The 21,088-nt window shown below is 41.1% G+C and overlaps 2 protein-coding genes across 4 annotated transcripts in view; one reads left to right on the top strand and one right to left on the bottom strand.

Annotated features, from left to right (window-relative positions):
- The window catches only part of LOC135110299 (uncharacterized), a 12,338-nt gene extending 10,194 nt beyond the window's left edge, over window positions 1-2,144 (bottom strand). For 2 of the 3 annotated variants that reach the window (XR_010273179.1, XM_064022488.1), the window contains exon 1: window positions 1-2,144. This exon is cut by the window's left edge and continues 442 nt beyond it. Coding sequence is in view for 1 of the 3 variants with exons in the window: in XM_064022487.1 (XP_063878557.1) it covers window positions 280-433 (154 nt within the window). In the remaining 2 variants the exon portion in view is untranslated. The other variant, XM_064022487.1, reaches the window with a different exon arrangement.
- A 980-nt stretch (window positions 2,145-3,124) lies between these two features.
- Window positions 3,125-18,992, top strand: LOC135110109 (uncharacterized). Its single transcript, XM_064022064.1, has 14 exons — window positions 3,125-3,593; window positions 6,591-6,620; window positions 9,643-9,780; window positions 10,223-10,345; window positions 10,802-10,936; window positions 12,442-12,492; window positions 12,679-13,505; window positions 14,018-14,152; window positions 14,324-14,420; window positions 16,029-16,194; window positions 17,086-17,236; window positions 17,821-17,923; window positions 18,367-18,533; window positions 18,816-18,992. The coding sequence occupies exons 1-14, from the start codon at window positions 3,494-3,496 to the stop codon at window positions 18,990-18,992; spliced, it is 2,400 nt and encodes a 799-aa protein (XP_063878134.1). The 5' UTR covers window positions 3,125-3,493.
- The last annotated feature ends 2,096 nt before the right edge of the window (window positions 18,993-21,088 follow it).

Raw genomic sequence — 21,088 nt, 5'->3', positions numbered from 1 at the left:
AAAACACGCCAAACACACTCAATCTCCTAAAAAACGCATCCAAACACATTAAAAAGTCTGACACTCTCAGGCAAAGAAAATATTACAAAGAAAGAAAGGGCAGCATAGAAAACTAAGCTAAATATTGTTGTCTTAGGATTTCCCTGTTTTGCCTCCTTCATTTCTCCTTTCTTTTTCCTCCTCCTTCCCTATTTATCCTTTTTTCTTCCTCCTACAACTACTATCTACATGCCTGAGTTAAGAAACACACGGAAAAACGTCAAAAATACTAGAAATTACTCGAAATATTGAAGATAAGGGTCTGTGGCAGAGACCCCCCCTGGCCCCCTGATGACGTCACACCTGAGGTCGTGACGTCACGCCAGGATACGTGCGTAACGTATTTCATTTTAAAATTGACCCATAGAAAAAATGGAGCTAGGTTAGAATGCATTATATATTCTGACTTGATAATTACTTTAATAAATATTCATAATATTATAACATCTCCAGCCTCAGTAGTATGAAAGAAATATCAATATGAATTATGAAAAAAACGTTGGAACATTTGACCCCATTAAAACCATTGAAAAGTCTACCTATTTTTTCACTTAACAGAAATAAAAACACTTTAAAAATATGAACTATCTTTTCAATTAATTAAAACTTACCTAGAACCAGAAGTAAACGAATGAAAAATAAATCTGTAAAAAAAAGTGTTGGAACCTAAACACGAATAAAAAACATTGAAAAGTCCACCCATTTTAACTTAATAGCAATGCAAAGCACTTTAAAAAATCTGAACTATTTTTTCAAATAACCTAGAGTTACTTAAAAGCTCAAATAAGGAAATAAGGAAATAAAAAATGTCAACATTTCGACTTTTAACAGGACCACAAATCATTTTAAAGTCCACATATTTAACTCAACAGGACGGCAAACCAGTTTAAAAATCATAAGCGATTTTTTAAAGTATAAAGAACTTCATTATAGCCTCGAATAAAAAAGCCAACAATGGGGTTCCGTAAAATTCAGCCCAAAAACAGGCCTATAGTTACGTTATAAACAACAGCAAATACAACACATTTCCTTAACAAAAGCCTCAAAACCACTTCATAAGCAACGAAACATTTATACAAACCATAAAAAATTACTTAGAAACCGAACTTAAAGAGTTAAGGAAAACGAAAATATATTGGAACCGAAGAGCAGGCTGGGGCCTGTAGAGATCAAACATGGCGGCCGCTAATTTGCCTCAATTACTCTGTTATCACACTAAAGCCAGGCAATGGCGATATACCTCACAGGCGGACATGAAAATTCGAACTGAGGCTACATTTTGTGACATGTTTGGCTTACAATACGTGATAAATAAAGCAAATAATGGCTGAGTAGGGACGACCTATGTCTACCGCAGATGTCATTTTGACGATCCTTCATTATTTTTTACTAAATTTCAAGCTATATCGCGACTCAGATATAAACATAAGTAAAATATAAATCGATAATCTCAAAAAGTACCCTAATAACGAATAATAATGAAGAACTGAAAGACGCTACTGGAGGGAGGAGGAAGGGTTGAGTGTTATGGTGTAGGCGGTGATGTTAACCGAGGCAGTCATTGCTGTACTCACATTACATTAAGTAGCCGTGTCTCTCTAGTGATGCTTGGTGGTGTTTGATGCAGGAGGAAGCTGCAGGGAATATGGAAGCACTGGTCACTAGTGTCTGTGTGTGTGTGTGTGTGTGTGTGTGTTAAGACTGACCAATGCCGAGGAAAACATTCTGCTTCCATCACTGTCATTAAGCAGTCGTGTCTCTTTGATGATGCTTGGTGGTGTTTAATGCAGGAGGAAGCTCCAGGGAATATGGAAACACTGGTCACTAGTGTGTGTGTGTGTGTGTGTGTGTGTGTATGGGGCAAGACTGACCAGTGCTGACCAAAATACTCCTCCTGCCCTTATGTTCATCCCCCCTTCTCTCTGTCCGTCTCTCTTTGTCGCGCACACACACACACACACACACACACACACACACACTGCCTGCCGCCACTGTATTGGCGGCGTTAGAGACCGGAAAATACATGAAAAACACGCAAATCTACAGCGAGCGAAATGTCAACTACCGACCACGAAATGTAAACACAGACAGCAGATATCTCTCTCTCTCTCTCTCTCTCTCTCTCTGCACAAAGATCAAGGGCGAAAACAAACTAAGGGAAATAAATAAATGGCCAACTGGAGATTATCATTACTTCTAGTATTCAATTATTGGTATATAATATATAAATTATGAAACCTTAAACAGGCTACAACGATAGGAAGTGTTGAAAAAATGTTTAGCGGTTCTTCCTCTCTCCTTTTAGTGGGCCTATAGATGCTTACAAATTATGTAAAGCCTAGATTCTGAAGTACCTTTCCTTTCTCACCCTCGCTGTGGTTTCTTTGCTCGAAGTTGACATCACTTTGCTTCATATTTTCATTGTAAAAATGGAATATGACTGCTAGATTCTGTGGCACGGACGCAAATTTGACATATCTTGATCGAGCATTACCTACCGACTCCTGCTGAGCGAATGCATGCAAGGACATCTACAGTTAGAAATGTTCTGCATGTGGTACAACGTTTAGTAAGACACAAATGTTTGGTAATTAATCATATCATTTGTATGTTATTGACGTATAATGGTATAAAAACAAATAAGAAAGACTTACTCGTATATGATAGCACACTGAATGCGGCAGCTGATTAAAGAAACGGTGTGTCTGGCGCGTTATGTCTTGGCGTGAGGGAGGAGGCTGCCTTGATATTAAGCAGGGCGTGCCAGCCTAATCACACACATCCTTCGCCTGCTAACCAGCCCCTCACCCCTAACTTGCTATTACCACGCTACCTTGCCTCATTGGTACTGCAGCCTGGCGTCACTTCTTGCATTCCACTCCACATTGCTCCTGATTTATGCATCGTAAAGTACATATAATTACTAGTGTGGTAATGCATCATACAAGTTTCGTGAAAGCAAATAGGACACCATTACCTTAAGTGGTCTATTAATAGCCCCGCCACTGTGACAGGTATTCAGTGCATCTTCTGGCGGGACTGGCGACGGTAGCGAAACTCTGTGCTGCGATACAAGGCTTCATTAACATCTGTGTGCGAAAAGTAGCGAATTTGAGCTTAAATCCCGACAGCTTCTTGGGACCATGTTCTGAAACACTTTTGTTGAAGTTACAGGATTTTCTTAATTAATTGTGTTTTCTCGGTAATAGTGACAGATTAACATTTCTACTTTATAGACAGGAGAAACACTCTTGAGAACCTGGGTAATCATCTCTGTGGTCTTTGAAAGTAGTCGTGGTGAGACAGCAGTATTTCAGAATACAGACATTGATAATACGGGGAGGGCTCTCGTGCCCCTACCAGAACTATCAGGTCTCACTCACCCAGCTCGGGGGGTTATTCAATCGATCAATCAGATGTCAGTCTTAGTCGTGTACCACTGAAGGAACAGGAAATGTTTAATACCAAAGAATATAAGATACTCTACTTCTATTTTTCATTTGCCTGCTTGAACTTTGTATTCCTGACACTGCCTGTCCTCGCCAAGCCTCAAGGTAAGAAACGAGAGAGAGAGAGAGAGAGAGAGAGAGAGAGAGAGAGAGAGAGAGAGAGAGAGAGAGAGAGAGAGAGAGAGAGAGAGAGAGAGAGAGAGAGAGAGAGAGATAGTGTGTGTGTGTGTGTTGAGGGTCAGGGTCTGACCCTCAACTCCAAAAACTGTTCCCTTCCCCCCATTCTCTTGTAATTTGATGTTTAATATTACCATGCCGTACCTGTCACGGAAGTGTGTCATACTATAGCATATTGACTTGCCATGGAACAAATTCTATAAAAGTTTGGGCTAATGTGACCCTTCCCCGCATTGTTCCGCACCTGGACAAGGTGCCTCTCAATAGGTGCCTTGCATTAGGAACCTTTCACATTATGCGGTTTTTCGCCACATCTAAATGCAGTTCGGGCTCGGACACAGCAGTCGACTGATAGTTTGTATGTCCCTTTTCATACTGTGCGGGTGCGGGTGATTGACTGGTCCGGGCCCGGATGCAGTTGCGGCGTCCCTCTGGTCTTGTCCGGTCCCGTACCCGTGCGCGGTGGTAGTGGGCTTTAAATTTAAATAAAAGTCTTCACACTGCGGTTTGTAGCCGCACAAGAATCGTGTGACAAACATATCTAGTGCAGTTCCACAAGATTTCAACGTGTTCAGCAGCCGGATGATAGTGAGGCAGCAATCGCAAGGATTTTCAATCCGGCAGCCACACCAACATGCCGCGATAAACCACATAATGTGAAAGGGGCCTAAGAAGACCATTGTGATCTTTACCTTCCCCAGCGAGGCGTGGTGGGCACTACCGGAGGGCGGTTACAGGAACCAAACTGTCAAGGCCGTGACAGTTTGCCTGACCTGCCTCCGGAGAAATTATCCCTGGTCGATAGCAACGGCCAGAGGGAAGGTTGGCAAGAAGACGGTGTTCACCGTCCCTTTGTACCTCGGGGAGTTCATCTCCACACTGACTGTCTCCCAAACACATGGACGGACAGTTTTCCTTAACCTGGTTCTAGTTCCGGTCTCGCAGCTGACAAAAAGATGCTGTAATGGGCGGCCTGTCTCACTCTGAAGGTCTCGCCTGCAACTCTGTCCTGCAAGGCAAGGGTGGGAGTGAGAGGGAAAACCTCCATGCTGGCCAAGCCCCACCACCGACCCAGCAGGGAAACAGCGAGGAGAGGAAGAGAAAGCCAGAGCCATACCAGCTAGCCACCAAACAGCACGGTGACCAGTCAGGCTCACGATGCCAGGTGCTCGCCACTACAAGACGCCTCGTCCAAGGGCTTCTCTGAGTGTGTCACTGTGTGCCACAGCGTTATGGCCCCCCCAGCGTCCGCAAGCTGCCGGACCGTGTGCTGCTAGTGGTGAAGGAACGCGGCACCTTATTATTCCCTTATTGCCGCAAAGTGGCCTCTGCCCGCCTCCTCCTCGCCAGTTGGACGCGTTTGCTGTGCGCTGTCTGGCAGAACATCATGGAGCAGGAAGTGACCTTGGATGTGGTAAAGTTGATGCGCAAGGCACAGTGGAAGTGCCTGGCACTACAGGTGTACCGTCTGCACCGCAGCAAGGTGTACCACAAGGCCATCGGCAACCTGCAGCGTCTCCTGCAGGTGGGAGACAATCAAGAGCTGCTGCTCGACCTGCAGGGAGGTGTGAAGGGACAAGATTAAAAAAAAATAACAGTAACCAAAAGGGGATAGGCAGACAAGGATTTTTTTTTTTTTTTGTTAATGCTTGCCTGCCTGTTCCCTTTTGGTTACTATTAGGTTTTTTAATCTTGTCCCTATTGTGATTTGACAATTTATGATTTTTGTCTTTATACTTAATTTTTATATTTTTTTTAGCCTGATGATGCCATCTGTGAAAGTGAAGCGTTACAATAAATGAAGAAGGAAGTCTGGTGTATCTTTGCTTACCTCATATCATATATATATATATATATATATATATATATATATATATATATATATATATATATATATATATATATATATATATATATATATATATATATATATATATATTGTTATCATATCGCCTTTAGTTAATGGCATTGTTCGCGAATGTGTTCACCTGTCAGGAATACACCATCAAGACGTCCCTCAATCACCACATCTCTCCTCGGGTGTCAACACTGAATTATTTCCCGGTTTGAAGAGTTAGCCGAAATTACAAATTTACATATTAAGCATTTGCATTTCATATATCATCTGTAATAGCACGAATTTTCTCTTTCATTACCGCTATTCTAAATGTTCTACTTTTTAACTTCTTTGAATACATATAACTTCTTTTGTGCCTTGTTATGCATGAGCATTTGATTTAATAACAGCAATACTGATAAGTTTTAATTACTTAAACAGAGTTCCAGCTACACATTTAGTTTCTTCAAGCACATTTCATCAGTTGAAAACCCACTCCTGAAAAATCTGTCGCCATGACTTAAACTGCATCAACATCTTTATCACCATCTATTGTACTATGCAAGAAAAATCAGTAATGTTATTCTTCCAAACCAATCAGCTTCTTTAGTACTGTAATCCACGAGATATGATCATATACTCAGAGAGAGAGAGAGAGAGAGAGAGAGAGAGAGAGAGAGAGAGAGAGAGAGAGAGAGAGAGAGTGTGTGTGTGTGTGTGTGTGACATATATTGTTTACAGACGTGTTCAGTGTTATCATGACTGTGACCTATAGTCCTTAAGTAATGAAACAGGCAAGTCAGTTGGGCAGAGGTATAATATCATATTGCACCAAACAATTCATATCAAAACACCCGCATCGGAATTTTACCTCGGCATCACATTCCAGTTCATCTTGGTCCTAGCGGGGCTATTAAAGTCAGTTAAATACTCGGTACATTAATTTATATTCAGTTTATAAACATAGAATGAACTGAACTTTCTGATAACACTACTTAATAGTTATACATGTTCATCACTGCTGTAATGTTTTTTTTATTTTTTTTAATAATCAATTAATTAATTATTATTATACTTATTTTTTTCAGTGGTAGCAGTAGGGACAGTGGGGGAGGAAGGTAAGCAGTGAAGTCTTCGTTATCTCATATTCCACGTATTTTTCCATGAGTGAGAGCGGCGTGGCGCGTTGTGCCTTGCCACCAGCAGCCCCTCAGTCCCCGCACAAAGCAGTCATGCAGGAGCGTGGCAGTATTTATCACATTAGTCCCCTTCCTGGTGTCGTGTTCGTAACTGTCCCTTGTATGTAGTTGTCTGCTCTTTGTTTACAAACAAAAGTGTGACTGCTGTGAACAATTTATAGAGTCTTATTTCACTCTTATATTCGGCTAATCTTTTAACCAAGTCTTCAGCCATGTTGCTGTGGATTGAACATTGTTCCTGGCTGTCCTCTTGTACACAGGTGTCCGCCCACGAACTGCGCATGCTCAGAACCCAATTTTTACAAACCTTGTCAAATGCTTTACTAAAGTCCAGATATAAGATGTCATAACTATCACCATTATCTACTGCCTCGTACACTAATGTAAAAACATAACAAGTTTCTCAGACAAGACTTCCCCTCCCATCTATTCCGTGTGCCCTAACCTTTCTCAGGACCTTTGATGGGGTACCTTGTCAAATGCTTTACTAAAGTTCAGATATAAGATGTCATAACTATCACCATTATCTACTGCCTCGTACACTTAACTGTAAAAACTTAACAAGTTTGTCAGGCAAGACTTCTCCTCCGTAAAGCCATGGTGTGTCTGATTTATCAAGTTATGTTTGTCTAAATGCTCCCTAATGTTCCTCGCTATTATTGACTCCAGTATTTTACCCACAATTGAAGTTAAGCTGACAGGTCTATAATTAGACGCTAAAGTTTTATCTCCTTTCTTAAAGATGGATACTACATTAGCCTGCCTCCGCATTACTGGTACCTCACCCAAATCACTTGAGTCAGGTGAGGCACCAGTAATGTGGAGGCAGGCTAATGTAGTACCCATCTTTAAGAAAGGAGATAAAACCTTAGCGTCTTATTATAGACCTGTCAGCTTAACTTCAGTTGTGGGTAAAATACTGGAGTCAATAATAGCGAGGAACATTAGGGAACATTTAGACAAACATAACTTGACAAATCAGTCACAGCATGGCTTTACGGAGGAGAAGTCTTGCCTGACAAACTTGTTAAGTTTTTACAGTTAAGTGTACGAGGCAGTAGATAATGGTGATAGTTATGACATCTTATATCTGAACTTTAGTAAAGCATTTGACAAGGTACCCCATCAAAGGTCCTGAGAAAGGTTAGGGCACACGGAATAGATGGGAGGGTGTTAGACTGGATAAGGTCATGGCTAAGCGACAGACGACAAAGAGTTGTAATAAACGGCTCTAAATCCGAGTGGGGTCATGTAATTAGTGGGGTGCCACATGGATCAGTATTAGGGCCATTGTTGTTTTTAATATATATCAATGACTTGGATAGTGGAATTAAAAGTGATATTAGTAAATTTGCGGATGACACAGATAGGTAGATTAATTAGAATCGGATGCCATCGCCTTGCAGGCAGATTTAGATAGGATGAATGAATGGACGGACAGATGGCAAATGCAATTTAATATCAACAAATGCAAAGTACTTAGCGTAGGTAGAGGAAACCCACACAGTAGGTACACATTAAACAACGAAACTGTGGTAGGTACAGGGTACGAGAAAGATTTAAGAGTTATAGTTAGCTCTGAACTCCGTCTAGGAAAACAATGCATAGAGGCCAGAAACAGGGTAAATAGGGTATTAGGATTAATTTTTAGGAGTGTTAAAAGTAGAAGGCTGGTCAGACCTCATCTAGACTACGCTGTGCAGTTCTGGTCCCCACTTTACAGGAAAGATATAGGTCTATTAGAATCAGTACAGAGGAGAATGACTAAATGGATACAGGGAATGAGGAGTATTCCTTACGAGGCGAGACTGAAGCAGTTAAACTTACATTCTTTAGAGAGACGTAGGTTAAGAGGGGACCTGACAGAAGTCTTTAAGTGGTATAAGGGTTATAACAAGGGAGATGTAAGCAAAATTCTTAAGATCAGCAACCAGGATAGAAATAACGGGTTCAAGCTCGAAAAATTTAGGTTTAGAAAAGAGATAGGAAGAAATTGGTTCTCAAATAGAGTGGTAGATGAGTGGAACGGACTCAGTAATCATGTTGTTAGTGCTAAGACATTAGGGAGCTTTAAGAGAACATTAGACTTGTTTATGGATGGGGACGATAGGTGGAAATAGGTAGGTATATTTCATACAGGGACTGCCACGCGTAAGCCTGGTCGCTTCTTGCAGCTTCCCTTACTTCTTATGTTCTTATGTTCTTATAAGCGTGTTGATAAACATACCTGTCCGCTGCTGTCCACAACAACATGGCTGAAGACTTGGGGCACGTTCCAAAGAGGTTTACGTAAAGTTACGTAAGCTAACGGAGCAAGTGACATCACTGATAACTAACGGAGGCTCTCAGTCCCAAGAGGTAGTACGCTTCCCCGCGCGGGGGGCGGGGGAGAGCGTTTACTGTTGATAAACAAACATAATCCCTGACTCTCACAGGAATCTGTGGCCTCTCTTCTCCTCTCTCCTCCTCTTGCCTCCTTAAAACTTCATTTCTTTTATGAATAATGTCCACCACATCTAGTACAGGATCGTCAGCGAGCTCTTCTGCTAAGAAGCGCGCTGTCGGCGGCCATTTTTGTTAACTCCAGCTGATCGACTGTCCCAAATGAATGGGGAATGCGTGGGTAGGGAGAAACCTCCCGCGGAACGCACCCTTGGTTAAAAGATTAGCCAAATAGGGTGATGAAAATCTTCACAGCAGTCAGGCTTTTGTTTGTAAATGAAGAGGGGACAGCTACGAACATGACAGGTTACGAAATTTTCATCTCTATATGTATATTTCGTGATCACCACTCCTTGGTGTGTGTGTGTGTGTGTGTTTTATTTACCTAAAGTCGTTATTTTCATTTTTTTTTTTTCTCTCTCTCCACCACTAACACCGGGCAGCACTGGGCAGGCGCACCCACCAAGCGATTAACTGAACTCATGTTATTGTGTTTAAGGAGACACGGCGGACACATGCCAGGATCTGCGGCAGGAATGCGCTGAGCTGGCAGAGGAGGGAGGCTGTGAGGGCAACGCAGAATTCATGGAAGTGTTCTGTCAACGGACGTGTGACACATGTCGTCCTCGATCCAAGGGTTAGTGAATTGCACGCTGACAAACAAAATGGAAATCTGCTGCCGCGAATCTCTCTGGAAACAAACGGATGGTGAAGGCGATGGTGTTTTGTCCTGACTACTTTTAACAGGTGTAATGAAAGTTATGTGGGTTTCCAAATGTGCTTTCATGAGTCGTGATAGTTTAATCATGATTCTGTAACATCGATGGGAGAAACATCATGAGAACCTGACTTATCTCTATGACCTTTGAAAAACAGTATTCATGAGTGCTCTTCATATAATGAAACGCTTTGAGCTCTCATTTGAATAACTCTGCTCTTCATATAATGAAACGCTTTGAGCTGAGTTATTCAAATGAATCCAGTTTGAAACACCTGTTCGTGACAAAAATCTTGAAAACTATGAGACTTTTTTTCTGGTTACTCAATGAGCATGAGTTTGTCTCTCTTCTGGCCATCAGTGTCTGGCTGCGAGGACCAGCGCGAGGAGTGTGGATTCTGGGGAGGCAGCGGACAGTGTGACTTCAATCCCGCATTTATGAACATCAACTGTCCTGCCACGTGTCGAGCCTGTTCCCCGCTGAGTGAGTCACATTTTTTTTTTTTTTTTTTTGCAATCCAAGTCCACTTCGATCCAATTTGCATATTTATACTAAATTTTACATGTTTTACGCTTGCTATAGTCACACTTTATTCCTACATGAAGGCAATTCCTTGCTGTTTTACTGGCGTATTTATGAAACTTACTTTAGATTCATATTGTTGTCGACTGTTTTATTCTAAGAAACCAAGCTGTTATTTAAAATATTCGTGTGCACTTTTTAGCAGTATTGTATTCTGTGAGTTTTCTTTTTGCGATTATCATCAACTGCTATTGCTCTCTCTCTCTCTCTCTCTCTCTCTCTCTCTCTCTCTCTCTCTCTCTCTCTCTCTCTCTCTCTCTCTCTCTCTCTCTCTCTCTCTCTCTCTCGGTTCGTAGTTATCTTTTATCTTTCAATCTTTCATCTTTCAATGTTGATTTACTGGCGTTCCGTGAGCAGCACCCGAGGACTGCGTGGACCAACACAGATACTGCTTCCTTGGGTCGCTGCTAGGACTGTGCCGCACCAACCCTTCCTTCTACCTGGTGTTCTGCGGGGACTCCTGCAGGAGGTTTATTCCAATCTGCAGAGCAGGTGAGTTCATTCACCTTTTGACTGCTGATGATTATGATACTTGTTATTTAATTAATCCAACAGGATTTCAATTACAAGACATGTTAGATGAATTAATAGAACTACAGATAATTGAAAGTTTCAACTACTCGATCACTTCTTTTGGTATCGGTGATGTCCTTCAGAACTGTACTCCAAACTTGCTCCACGTTTTATTAAGCTAGAGTAGCCACATCAGTCAAGGGAGTAATGCAGTCTTCCCTATACTATCCTACATTTCTCGCTTTAGATGGTGTGGCTTATCACGAGTAGTATTCACTTTTTTTCTGTGTCCCTTATTTCAGGATCGATAGTGTAGCTACATTTCTTACTTTAGATTAGATAGTGTGGTTTATCACAAACACGTCGTTACCTCTACCATCATGTGTCTCTGGTACACTTTGGACCAGATATATAGTGTCCTATGATATCTCTTGCTTCAGATCTGATAGCATGATGTGTTACAAACAGACCTGTAAGAGCCAGTATTCTTCCTGTTGTTTGTTTTTCCTTCGTGTTCCTTTCTGAGTTCTGAGTCTCTCACCTTCTCCCCCATCCTCTAAAATAAATGAATAAATAAAATAAATGAAAATTAGATTAAATAAAAATGTTGTTTCGCTTGTTGCAAAATATGTATCATGAAGCTTGAAATTATAATTACATTGGCAGTTAAATGTTAAGAAAAGATATTCTAGTGTTTGCCTGAAATTAATATGAATAATATAAAATACATTACACAGATAGCCGAGATGAAGGCAGCAGGCAAGAAATGTGGACGTGAGATCTATGTTGGGAATAACTGGCAGTACTGAGGTAGTGGAAAGAAATCGATTAAGATAGTATAGTCATTTACTACGGGTACTGGAAGGGATACCACAAGGAAGGCCAGTGCGAAGACTCGGGAACAGATGGATGGGCGGCGCCAGGGAAGCAGCGAAGAAGAGGGGAGAAGGTGTATACGTAGATGTAGAGGGATAGGAGCTCCTCACGGGCTGGGAAAAATGGCAAGACTGTGCGGGAACATTTGTGACGGGAAGACTATGACCTACCGGCCGCCGGGTGGGACAAAAAAAAAAAAATAAATAAATAAATAGATAAAATAAATAAATAAATAAAATAGATAAATAAATAAATAAATAAATAATAAATAAATAAATAAAATAAATAAATAAAATTAATAATAATAATAATAATAATAATAATAATAATAATAATAATAATAATAATAATAATAACAATAATAATAATAATGATAATAATAATTATAATAATATATAAATAAATAAATAAAGTGGATATATATGAATGGCTACATATTTTTTTTATTTATACAAGATGATTCATATCCCTAATTCTCTCTACTCTTATGTTACCAAGACAGTAGGCTCTCCCAATATAAGCGCTTCTAAATAGTTTGTGGTAGTGTTGTCGTGGTGTTTAATGTTCTTAATTCGCATTCTTTTCATACAGCTAATTATTCTTCCCAGGGAGGAGCAGCACTGTGCCGGAGCTGTGTCTCTCCAGAGTTAGGGGTGAAGGTAATTATAATGTCACACTGTGTTGGGCAGAGTCCTGTAGCGATCATTTCATCAACATTGTGGTGTTTTAAACATATTGCCTGATTTTTTACGCAACATCTACTGAAACTCAACTATTAAGCTTGTTTTGCAAACACTTGGAATTTTATGCATAATAACCAAAAATAAATACTTAATTCTTTTTAGGTATTCAGTGTGGGAAGAAACCTAATATCACGTCGAGTGCCAGAAAGAACAGGAGTCCTGTGCGGAAACGGCGAGATGTGGTTGTGGGCCACCAGCCTCATGGAAAAGACTCCTGCAGCACTCCGTCTCACAACAGTGCGGGCAGGGAAGCCTTCACGTTGTTTTTGTCAGAGTATGGGGCAGGGGTGCAGGATGAGAGAGACCCGAAGATGGAGGTACAGTCCATGACCTACGATGAGGAAAATCAAGATGTTTTCTGGAAGGATTCCGAGATATTGAGAGGAAAAAAGAGAAAGACAAAATTGCTTCGTATAAAAAGGCAGGGAGCAACGCTAAACGGTGATACATTTGATTATGAATTTGATCCAACAGGCGAAAACATAAATGGTGACAATGGAACCTACGGAAACAACAACACTGAAAACAACACTGAAACGAACTTCTGTATAATGCCACTGATCGGCACACACACTTCAGTGAACATATGTGCAGTTATAATACCACTTATGCCGGTTATAGCTATAGGAATCACAAACGCCGTATTTACAGCTCTTTCCGCAAGCTCTGTCGCCCAACGGACCCCTTCGTCCAGGCCGCCAATGAACCAGCCACCACAGCAACAGCCCAATACCCCATCACAGCAGCAGCCCACACCCCAGCAGCCCTCACTATCCATAGATGTCAAGGTGCGCGCCCTGGTGCCCTTCTGTACCGCCTCGGGATACCTCAGCCTGGTGCAAAGACTAAGAAGACTAATCCGAGGCAACACAGGCCGGCCTCTCAACCCCATCGCGGCTTCCCTCGCAGTAGCTGTAAATTTCTGTCAGGTAAGCTTCTCTGTGACACGTGTATGAAGTTCCTCAACCCACGTCAGCTCTGCACTCTTCCTACAGTGGCCCTATGGTTGTAACTGTTGCTCTGATGCTGACGTATTACTTCCTGTCTTGACGATATTTCAACCATCCTTCAGTTTTATACTATACTTCGGTTGAAAGTATTCTCTCTCTCTTCTCTCACGTGACTACTTTTATTCAGGCACCACTTTCCTGAACAATTCAGTGTCCTAACTCAATTATTTTGAGAAGCCTTAATGAAAGTTTTCAGGGGTGTTTGCATGATTCTAGTGATCGTTTCACGAAAATTCTGTATCATTAATAGGAGAAAAAAGAAAAGACACGTGAAACCCAATTAACCATCTCTGTGGCTTTTGAAAACAGTTCTTGTGAGTGAAAAATTTGTTTCTAAATACTGACGCTGGAAGACAAGTTTTCAACACAAAGAGTCTATTACTCACTCGTCAAATGGATCGTATCACAAATGTTATCTTCACCCCGCGCAGTACGGTGTGGGCAGGCGTAACCAGCGCGTGCCCGACCCACCGCAGCAGCTGCAGCAGCCGTCCGTGGCCCAGGTGTTCTTGACAGACTACGAAGCAAACGCGGCCCTCAACACCCCTCACCGCTGGCCCGGCATTGTAACTATGAATACCAATCCATGTCCAGCTGTGCCCATCTGTATCCATCTGTCTACACCTGTCTATGTTTGTGTGTCTGTCTATTTATCTATCTATCTATCTATCTGTTTACCTATGTATATAAATTAAATGTTTGAATGTGTTGAATAACGAGGCTTTCCTTGTGGCCAGAGCTTCCCAGGGCTTAACCTGTATCAAGGCGACCAGACACCACCTCCTCCCGTGTCACTTGATGCTCCTGCCGGCACCACCCTCAACGACACGCAGGGTGAGTAGAGGGAGACAAGTGTTTCAGTAGTGGTAGTAGTAGTAGTAGTAGTAGTAGTAGTAGTAGTAGTAGTAGTAATAGTAGCAGTAGTAGTAGTAGAAGTAGTAGTAGCAGTAGTAGTAGTGGTAGTAGCAACAGTAGTAGTAGTAGTAAAAGAAGAAAAGTAGCAGTAGCAGTAGTAGTAGTAGTAGTAGTAGTAGTAGTAGCCATGTCGTCGCATGGATAAGGTGCCGTCTCTCATTCTCCCTCCTCAGATCTGCCCTCCTGTGTCTCAGGGGGACAAGGCATTCCACTCCCATACCTGCAGACTTAGGAGGCCTCGACTGCGAGGCTACAGTGGTGGAGAGTGGCATAAGAGTAGATAGAGTAGAGGTAGAATGAATTTATAGTTAACAACTAATGTTTATATTATAGAGTATTAGATATGGTTGGATGCCACAGTCATTAGCGGGAGCTGGGGCTAATGACCTCCAAGTAATGGAGCCCCTAATTGACACATCAATAAACATGGGGTGGAGGTATTATTATTATTATGTAGAAAAAAAAAAAAAAAAAGTAGTAGTAGTGGTACTAGTATTAGTAATAGAAGAAGAAAAATAGGAGTAGTAGTAGTAGTAGTAGTAGTAGTAGTAGTAGTAGTAGTAGTAGTAGTAGTAGTAGTAGTAGTAGTAGTAGCAGTAGTAGTAGTAATAGTAGTAGAAGAAGAAAAGTAATATTAGTGGTGGAAGAAGAGAAAAGTAGTAGTAGCAATAGAAGAAGAAAAGTAGTAGTAGTAGTAGTAGTAGTAGTAGTAGTAGTAGTAGTAGTAGTAGTAGTAGTAGTAGTAGTAGTAGTTGTTGTTGTTGTTGTTGTTGTTGTTGTTGTTGTTGTTGTTGTTGTTGTTGTTGTTGTTGTTGTTGTTGTTGTTGTTGTTGTTGTTGTTGTTGTTGTTGTTGTTGTTGTTGTTGCTGCTGTTGTTGTTGTTGTTGTTGTTGTTGTTGTTGTTGTTGTTGTTGTTGTAGTAGTAGTAGTAGTAATAGTAGTAGTAGTAGTAGTAGTAGTAGTAGTAGTAGTAGTAGTAGTAGTAGTAGTAGTAGTAGTAGCAGTAGCAGTAGTAGTCTAAGCGGAAGGGTAGTATCTACATATATTAGTAGTAGTGAATTTTCTAGACCACAAATGAGGAATTTTTGTCAATACATAATCTGGAAATCGATAACTGGCCACCGATACACATTCTGCCATTACTCGGACAGGATATCTTGATACAGTTTTATATAATTTCTTGAGAGTGTCGATCTGACCTTGAATATTTGTTCTATGTACGTACTGCCTAGGACATAGCATAGCAGAAAGCACTTATGCTATCATGGAACTGTTGATTAGAATAATTTGCTCCATTGCACTGCGTGAAATTCTTGGACACTATTCCAAAAACACTCTGTTTTCTCATCGCGAATATTTTAAAAAACCACGGAGATTACTAGTTGGGTTCTCATACATACCATTACCTCATTGATGATGCACACTTTAAAACCCTCATTTCATTAAAGCCTGTTTGATATAGACGAGATAATATACCGAAGCATTTGCTGAAGCTGAAGAAGGACTGCTGTGACGGTTACTCTTCAGCGGAGGGTGAGGAGCCCGGCCCACGCCCCGTGACAGAGGACAACGTGAATAACAGAGGGGCTTTCAGTTGTGGCGGCGCCTTGATCTCTCCCTACCACGTGGTGACGGCAGCACATTGTCTCCTGGAACCTGGGGTAACGGATAACGGCACCGTCAATTTTCTGAAGTACGTAACAAGGAATTGTCGTTGATGTTGGTGGTAGTAGTAGTAGTAGTAGTAGTAGAAGGAGAAGGAGGAGTAGGAGGAGGAAGAAGAGTTGTGATGTGAAGAGAGTGATGTGTGTGTGTGTGTGTGTGTGTGTGTGTGTGTGTGTGTTTAGCCACCTGCAGATCTTTTTATAATTTCTTTTCTATTGAGCACCTGACAGTGATTTCATCTCGTTGGAAAAAAAAAAAAAGGGTGAGATGAGTAAGCCAGAATGTGGTAGATACGGTGGCTGCAAGAGTACGACTTGCAGTGAAATGGAAGAATAAAGTGCTGCAGTATGTGAAAGGGGTGAGGGGAGACTGACAAGAGGGAATGCAGAGGCAGGGACAGGAATAAACGGAGACTCTTCTGTTGCAGCCAGTCCCTTGGCGTTGTTAGTAACTTCTTAAACACACACACACACACACACACACACACACACACACAGAGAGAGAGAGAGAGAGAGAGAGAGAGAGAGAGAGAGAGAGAGAGAGAGAGAGAGAGAGAGAGAGAGAGAGAGAGAGAGAGAGACCGATACCGTATCACTAAAGAATCCATTCCCGGAAGAGCTTTGTCAAGTAGCATCACTTCAGGAACTCTGAAGTGATTGGTCCTTGCAAATTATGTGTGAAAGGAAATTGTTTACTTGATGACCTGCCCTTGGACTTGCCCTTGCTTTCATTGTAGTAGGGTTCTCATGATGATTTACCATTGATGATGCAAAATCCTTAACAAATTATCACCAGAATTATGGAAACACTCTTGAAAATCACAATAAGTTCCAATGGAGACTATTAAGAGTAGCCAAAACGAGACGCAAAAATACTGGAGAATGAAGTCCCTGCCGTACAGACTATTTCCTTTCCGCAGGCCGTCTGTGGTGCGTCTGGGCGAGGTGGACTTCACACGAGCTGATGAGAGCCAGGCTTTTGACTATGAGGTGGACGGGGTTCAAGTGCACGAGGGGTACGCACTACCAGCCAAATACAACGACATAGCAATCATCACCCTCAAGTATCCGGTAAGGTGATGCTCGCAACGAAAAATAAAACAACAACAACAACAACAACCGAGTATTATCGTCCCTCCTTACTTTTGGCTTACCATGAGCAATAATGAAAACACTAAAAATATTGGCCTTTGAAAATAATAATAATAATAATAATAATAGTAATAGTAATAACAATAACAATAACAATAATAACAAAAATATTCTGAAATTTACTTTTTTTGAAACAGCAATGATTTTCTCTCTCTCTCTCTCTCTCTCTCTCTCTCTCTCTCTCTCTCTCTCTCTCTCTCTCTCTCTCTCTCTCTCTTATTGTATATTCCATTCTTTCACTTCAGTAAACCTATATAGAAAAATACTATGTCACATTTTTTTTCACTTAAACCCTTTGAGTAACAGCAATAAAAGGAATAATCGAGTAATACTTATGAAGGTTTAATGCTGCTAATAGAATCGTTTTAAGTTTCTCAAATGCTGTTAAGAAGTGCCACTCCCATCATTGGTGGCTAAGACTTTCAGATTTAAATACAAGATGACAGCTAGTAATGCAGCCATCTAAGTCTTCAGTTTTTAGTGGCCATTATTTTCCCACTCAGGTACAGTTCACGGAGGCGTTACAGCCATACTGCTTGCCGCGGGTGGGCGTAGACCTGGTGGGGCGCTCCTTGACTGTGTCGGGGTGGGGAGTGCGGCCAGGCGGTAAGATGCTCATTAAGGCTTGCATTCTCAAACGTTTCGACGTCGTGTGTCAACTACTTATCACAGGCTGCAGAGGAAACTGTGGAGTCGGAGTTTTCAAGGGTGTTTTCACGATTCTAGTGGTAGTTTGACAAGTAACCATATTCTCAAACACTTGAATGTCTGATCTTCACTATTTCTTGCATGTTTTATAGGAAGTTATTAGAGTTTTGAAATGTATTTTTCGTTATTCTTGTGACGGTTAGATAGAATTTATGCATCATATATGGGAAAACACCCTTGAGAACCTGACAAAATTAATAATCCGTGGCCTTTGAAAATAGACCTTACGAGAGCCTGAAGCGTTTCAAAATACATACCCAGAATGAAAACCACATACACTCTTGTTAACTATGAAATACAAGTACAGTAACACCCACGATTTCACATTTCCAATCACACAGGTCAGGTTGCTACAATACTACACAACATCGAAGTGAGGGTGGTATCTGAGGAGGAATGCAGGGACGCCTATGACGACGAAGACATTAGTGCGTTCTTTGAGGTGCAGTACCCAGACGGCGTGAACAAGTTGCTGGTGTGTGCCACAAGTGAGGAGCCTGTCTGCAGGGTGAGTTCCAACTAAAATTAAAATATACCAGTAGTCAAATGGAGAAAATTAAGAATATAAACCATAATGTGTACGTTATACAAGACTGGATTACGTTGTTAAAAAAAAAAGATAAAATTAAAGTACTTTATTTAACGGTTCGAGTGCTGCTATAGGGAAAAGAAACGCTGGAGTATTTCTGCTTCATTCTGCGATTTTTATTCACGAGTCCTTACCATATTCCATTCAAAGGCCAACACATTTAACTTTTCCCATACCAGTTCCTCATGGCCACTCTTCCAGGGCGACTCTGGCGGGCCTTTAGTGCTTGACGCGGAGCAGATCCAGTATGAGGTGGGCGTGGTGAGCACTGGGTACGGGTGTGGCGCCTCGCAGTACCCGGGCATCTATACAAATGTCAGCCAGTTCCTTACATGGATCAGGGAAGAAGTCTACGATGGGTGTTCTGTATTGACCTAAAAATAGGGCCGGCGCTCTCAAAAGTTTTGGCGTCTTGTCTTGACTACTTTTACTAAGTTCTAATTAATGCCGTTGAGGTTTCAATGGTGTTCACATGATCTAACGAGTCCATTGTTCCCAAACTTTCTTACATGATCTTTTTTTTTTTTTTCTGACAGACATGCTCGCCTCTCCCTCCCCTTCGACCACTTCACTGTATTTAAATTATATATTTTTTTTTTGCAATTATATTAACATTGTTTGTGAAAACCAAGATCTTTGCTTGAGTTAAAACAAATAAAGTAAATAATACGGGCATTAGACATTTTAATAAACATTTGCTCCAAAAGAAAAAGAAAAAAAAGTCATACATTTGGAAAACTATTAACATGAACAAAAACTAAACAAAGAATTTGGAAACAAGGTATATGATATTTAGAACCTACTAATAACACTAAAGAGAACATAAATAAAATCTAGTAAACCACTAACTCTCTTTCTCTAACTCTTTATTCACTCCTTATCCGGCCTGCTTTATATATATATATATATATATATATATATATATATATATATATATATATATATATATATATATATATATATATATATATATATATATTCTCTACGTCCTCACCGAAATCCCACTCTTCTCCACTTCCTTGTTCTATGCAAGTACTCTCCCCCCTTTACGAACTCACTCCCTCTACTCCGCAGTACGCCCATTCCTCCCCGTGTCTTTTCTCTCTCTTCCCTTTTCGTCTTGTGTCATACCTCCCTCCCTTTGTCCAAGATAAAAGAGGCAAGGGATTGATACCTCATCCTTCCCCTTTCACTCATTCCATAGCATTCACTTCATATTCAGTGAGGAAGGATGGAATCCTTCTTCACTCTGTCACTCTCGTGTAATTCCATTCTCATTTTCAGTCTCATTCTATTTATCAATTTTTAGGATTGTTTTTACACACTCACATTTCATCTTTCGCTTATTTTCTCTCACGCTTGCGTTCTCTCAGTCTCACACTAATTAGAACACTCCCATCCCGACTCATCTCCCCCAACAGTTAATCGTTCACTATTTTCATAATCTAACTCACTCTCGTTTTCTCCTTCACGTGGTCACTCACGCTTCTCACTTATGGCACTGGGCGGTTTCACCCGCGCGGTGCAATTGCAATGCATGTCATTGAAAGCGTTCACACACAATCGTGTAGTTTTCCACCCGGTTCGAGGTATACCTTGAAACAGCGCGGAATAACGCTCACGTCGATTTACATGCCGTCTTCACTTGGATGTTAAAGCATACATGTAGTGTTGTCTTGTGGCCCTGTTCTGGGAGTTTACCTGCATCTGGTCTTATCAGCTGATCAGATGAGATATGATTTATTAGGAAGAGATAATCTGAGATAATCTGGTGTCCTACATAAATGACCCTTGAACATGATTGGTTTCCTGTCTCCACCTTCCTCTAGAGGCCTATAGATGTTAAATGTGAAAGAATGCTCGTGTTCTAACGGGCTGTTTTCTTCACATTGCATTTACCTATTTATATAACTTTTATAATTTACTAAAATTTATTCACATGCCCTCATCTCTTAATTAACTTCAAAAGTATTTGTGTTTACTTATGTATTATACCTTGTTATGATGTGCAGAAAATAAGTTACACTCATTAGGTCCTGGTCAGTGAATATATTATATATGAAGGAAAACATACAAATGTACAGTACATATATACATATACCAAAGGTGTCTCCTCCAAAGAGGGACAACCAAAACAAGGCCTACAATTTCCATATACACATCGCTCTTTGCCCCTTGACCCCAAACAAAGAGGAAGTAATCCTGCCCTAATTTACAAGAATCAGTTGCACAACTTGGACAGTTTGGTCCAGAACAAGATTCTCTCATAACAAGTATTCTCCCCTACCACACCCGACCGCCCTACACCTGTGCGAGACCTCCCTTGGGGGGTCAGAGGCCGGTGTCATTTCTCATGCATTCACAACTGCTCTCCATTCACTTATCACGCACCATCAAGATACTATGCTATGGTCTCATTCTTCTTTTTCAAGGTCTCCTTTACGTTACGGAGCCTACCTCACACTTGATCTTAC

Source organism: Scylla paramamosain, chromosome 20, assembly GCF_035594125.1.
Source record: "Scylla paramamosain isolate STU-SP2022 chromosome 20, ASM3559412v1, whole genome shotgun sequence".
Classification (NCBI taxonomy): domain Eukaryota; kingdom Metazoa; phylum Arthropoda; class Malacostraca; order Decapoda; family Portunidae; genus Scylla; species Scylla paramamosain.
This window is presented reverse-complemented; position numbering and strand designations above follow the sequence as displayed.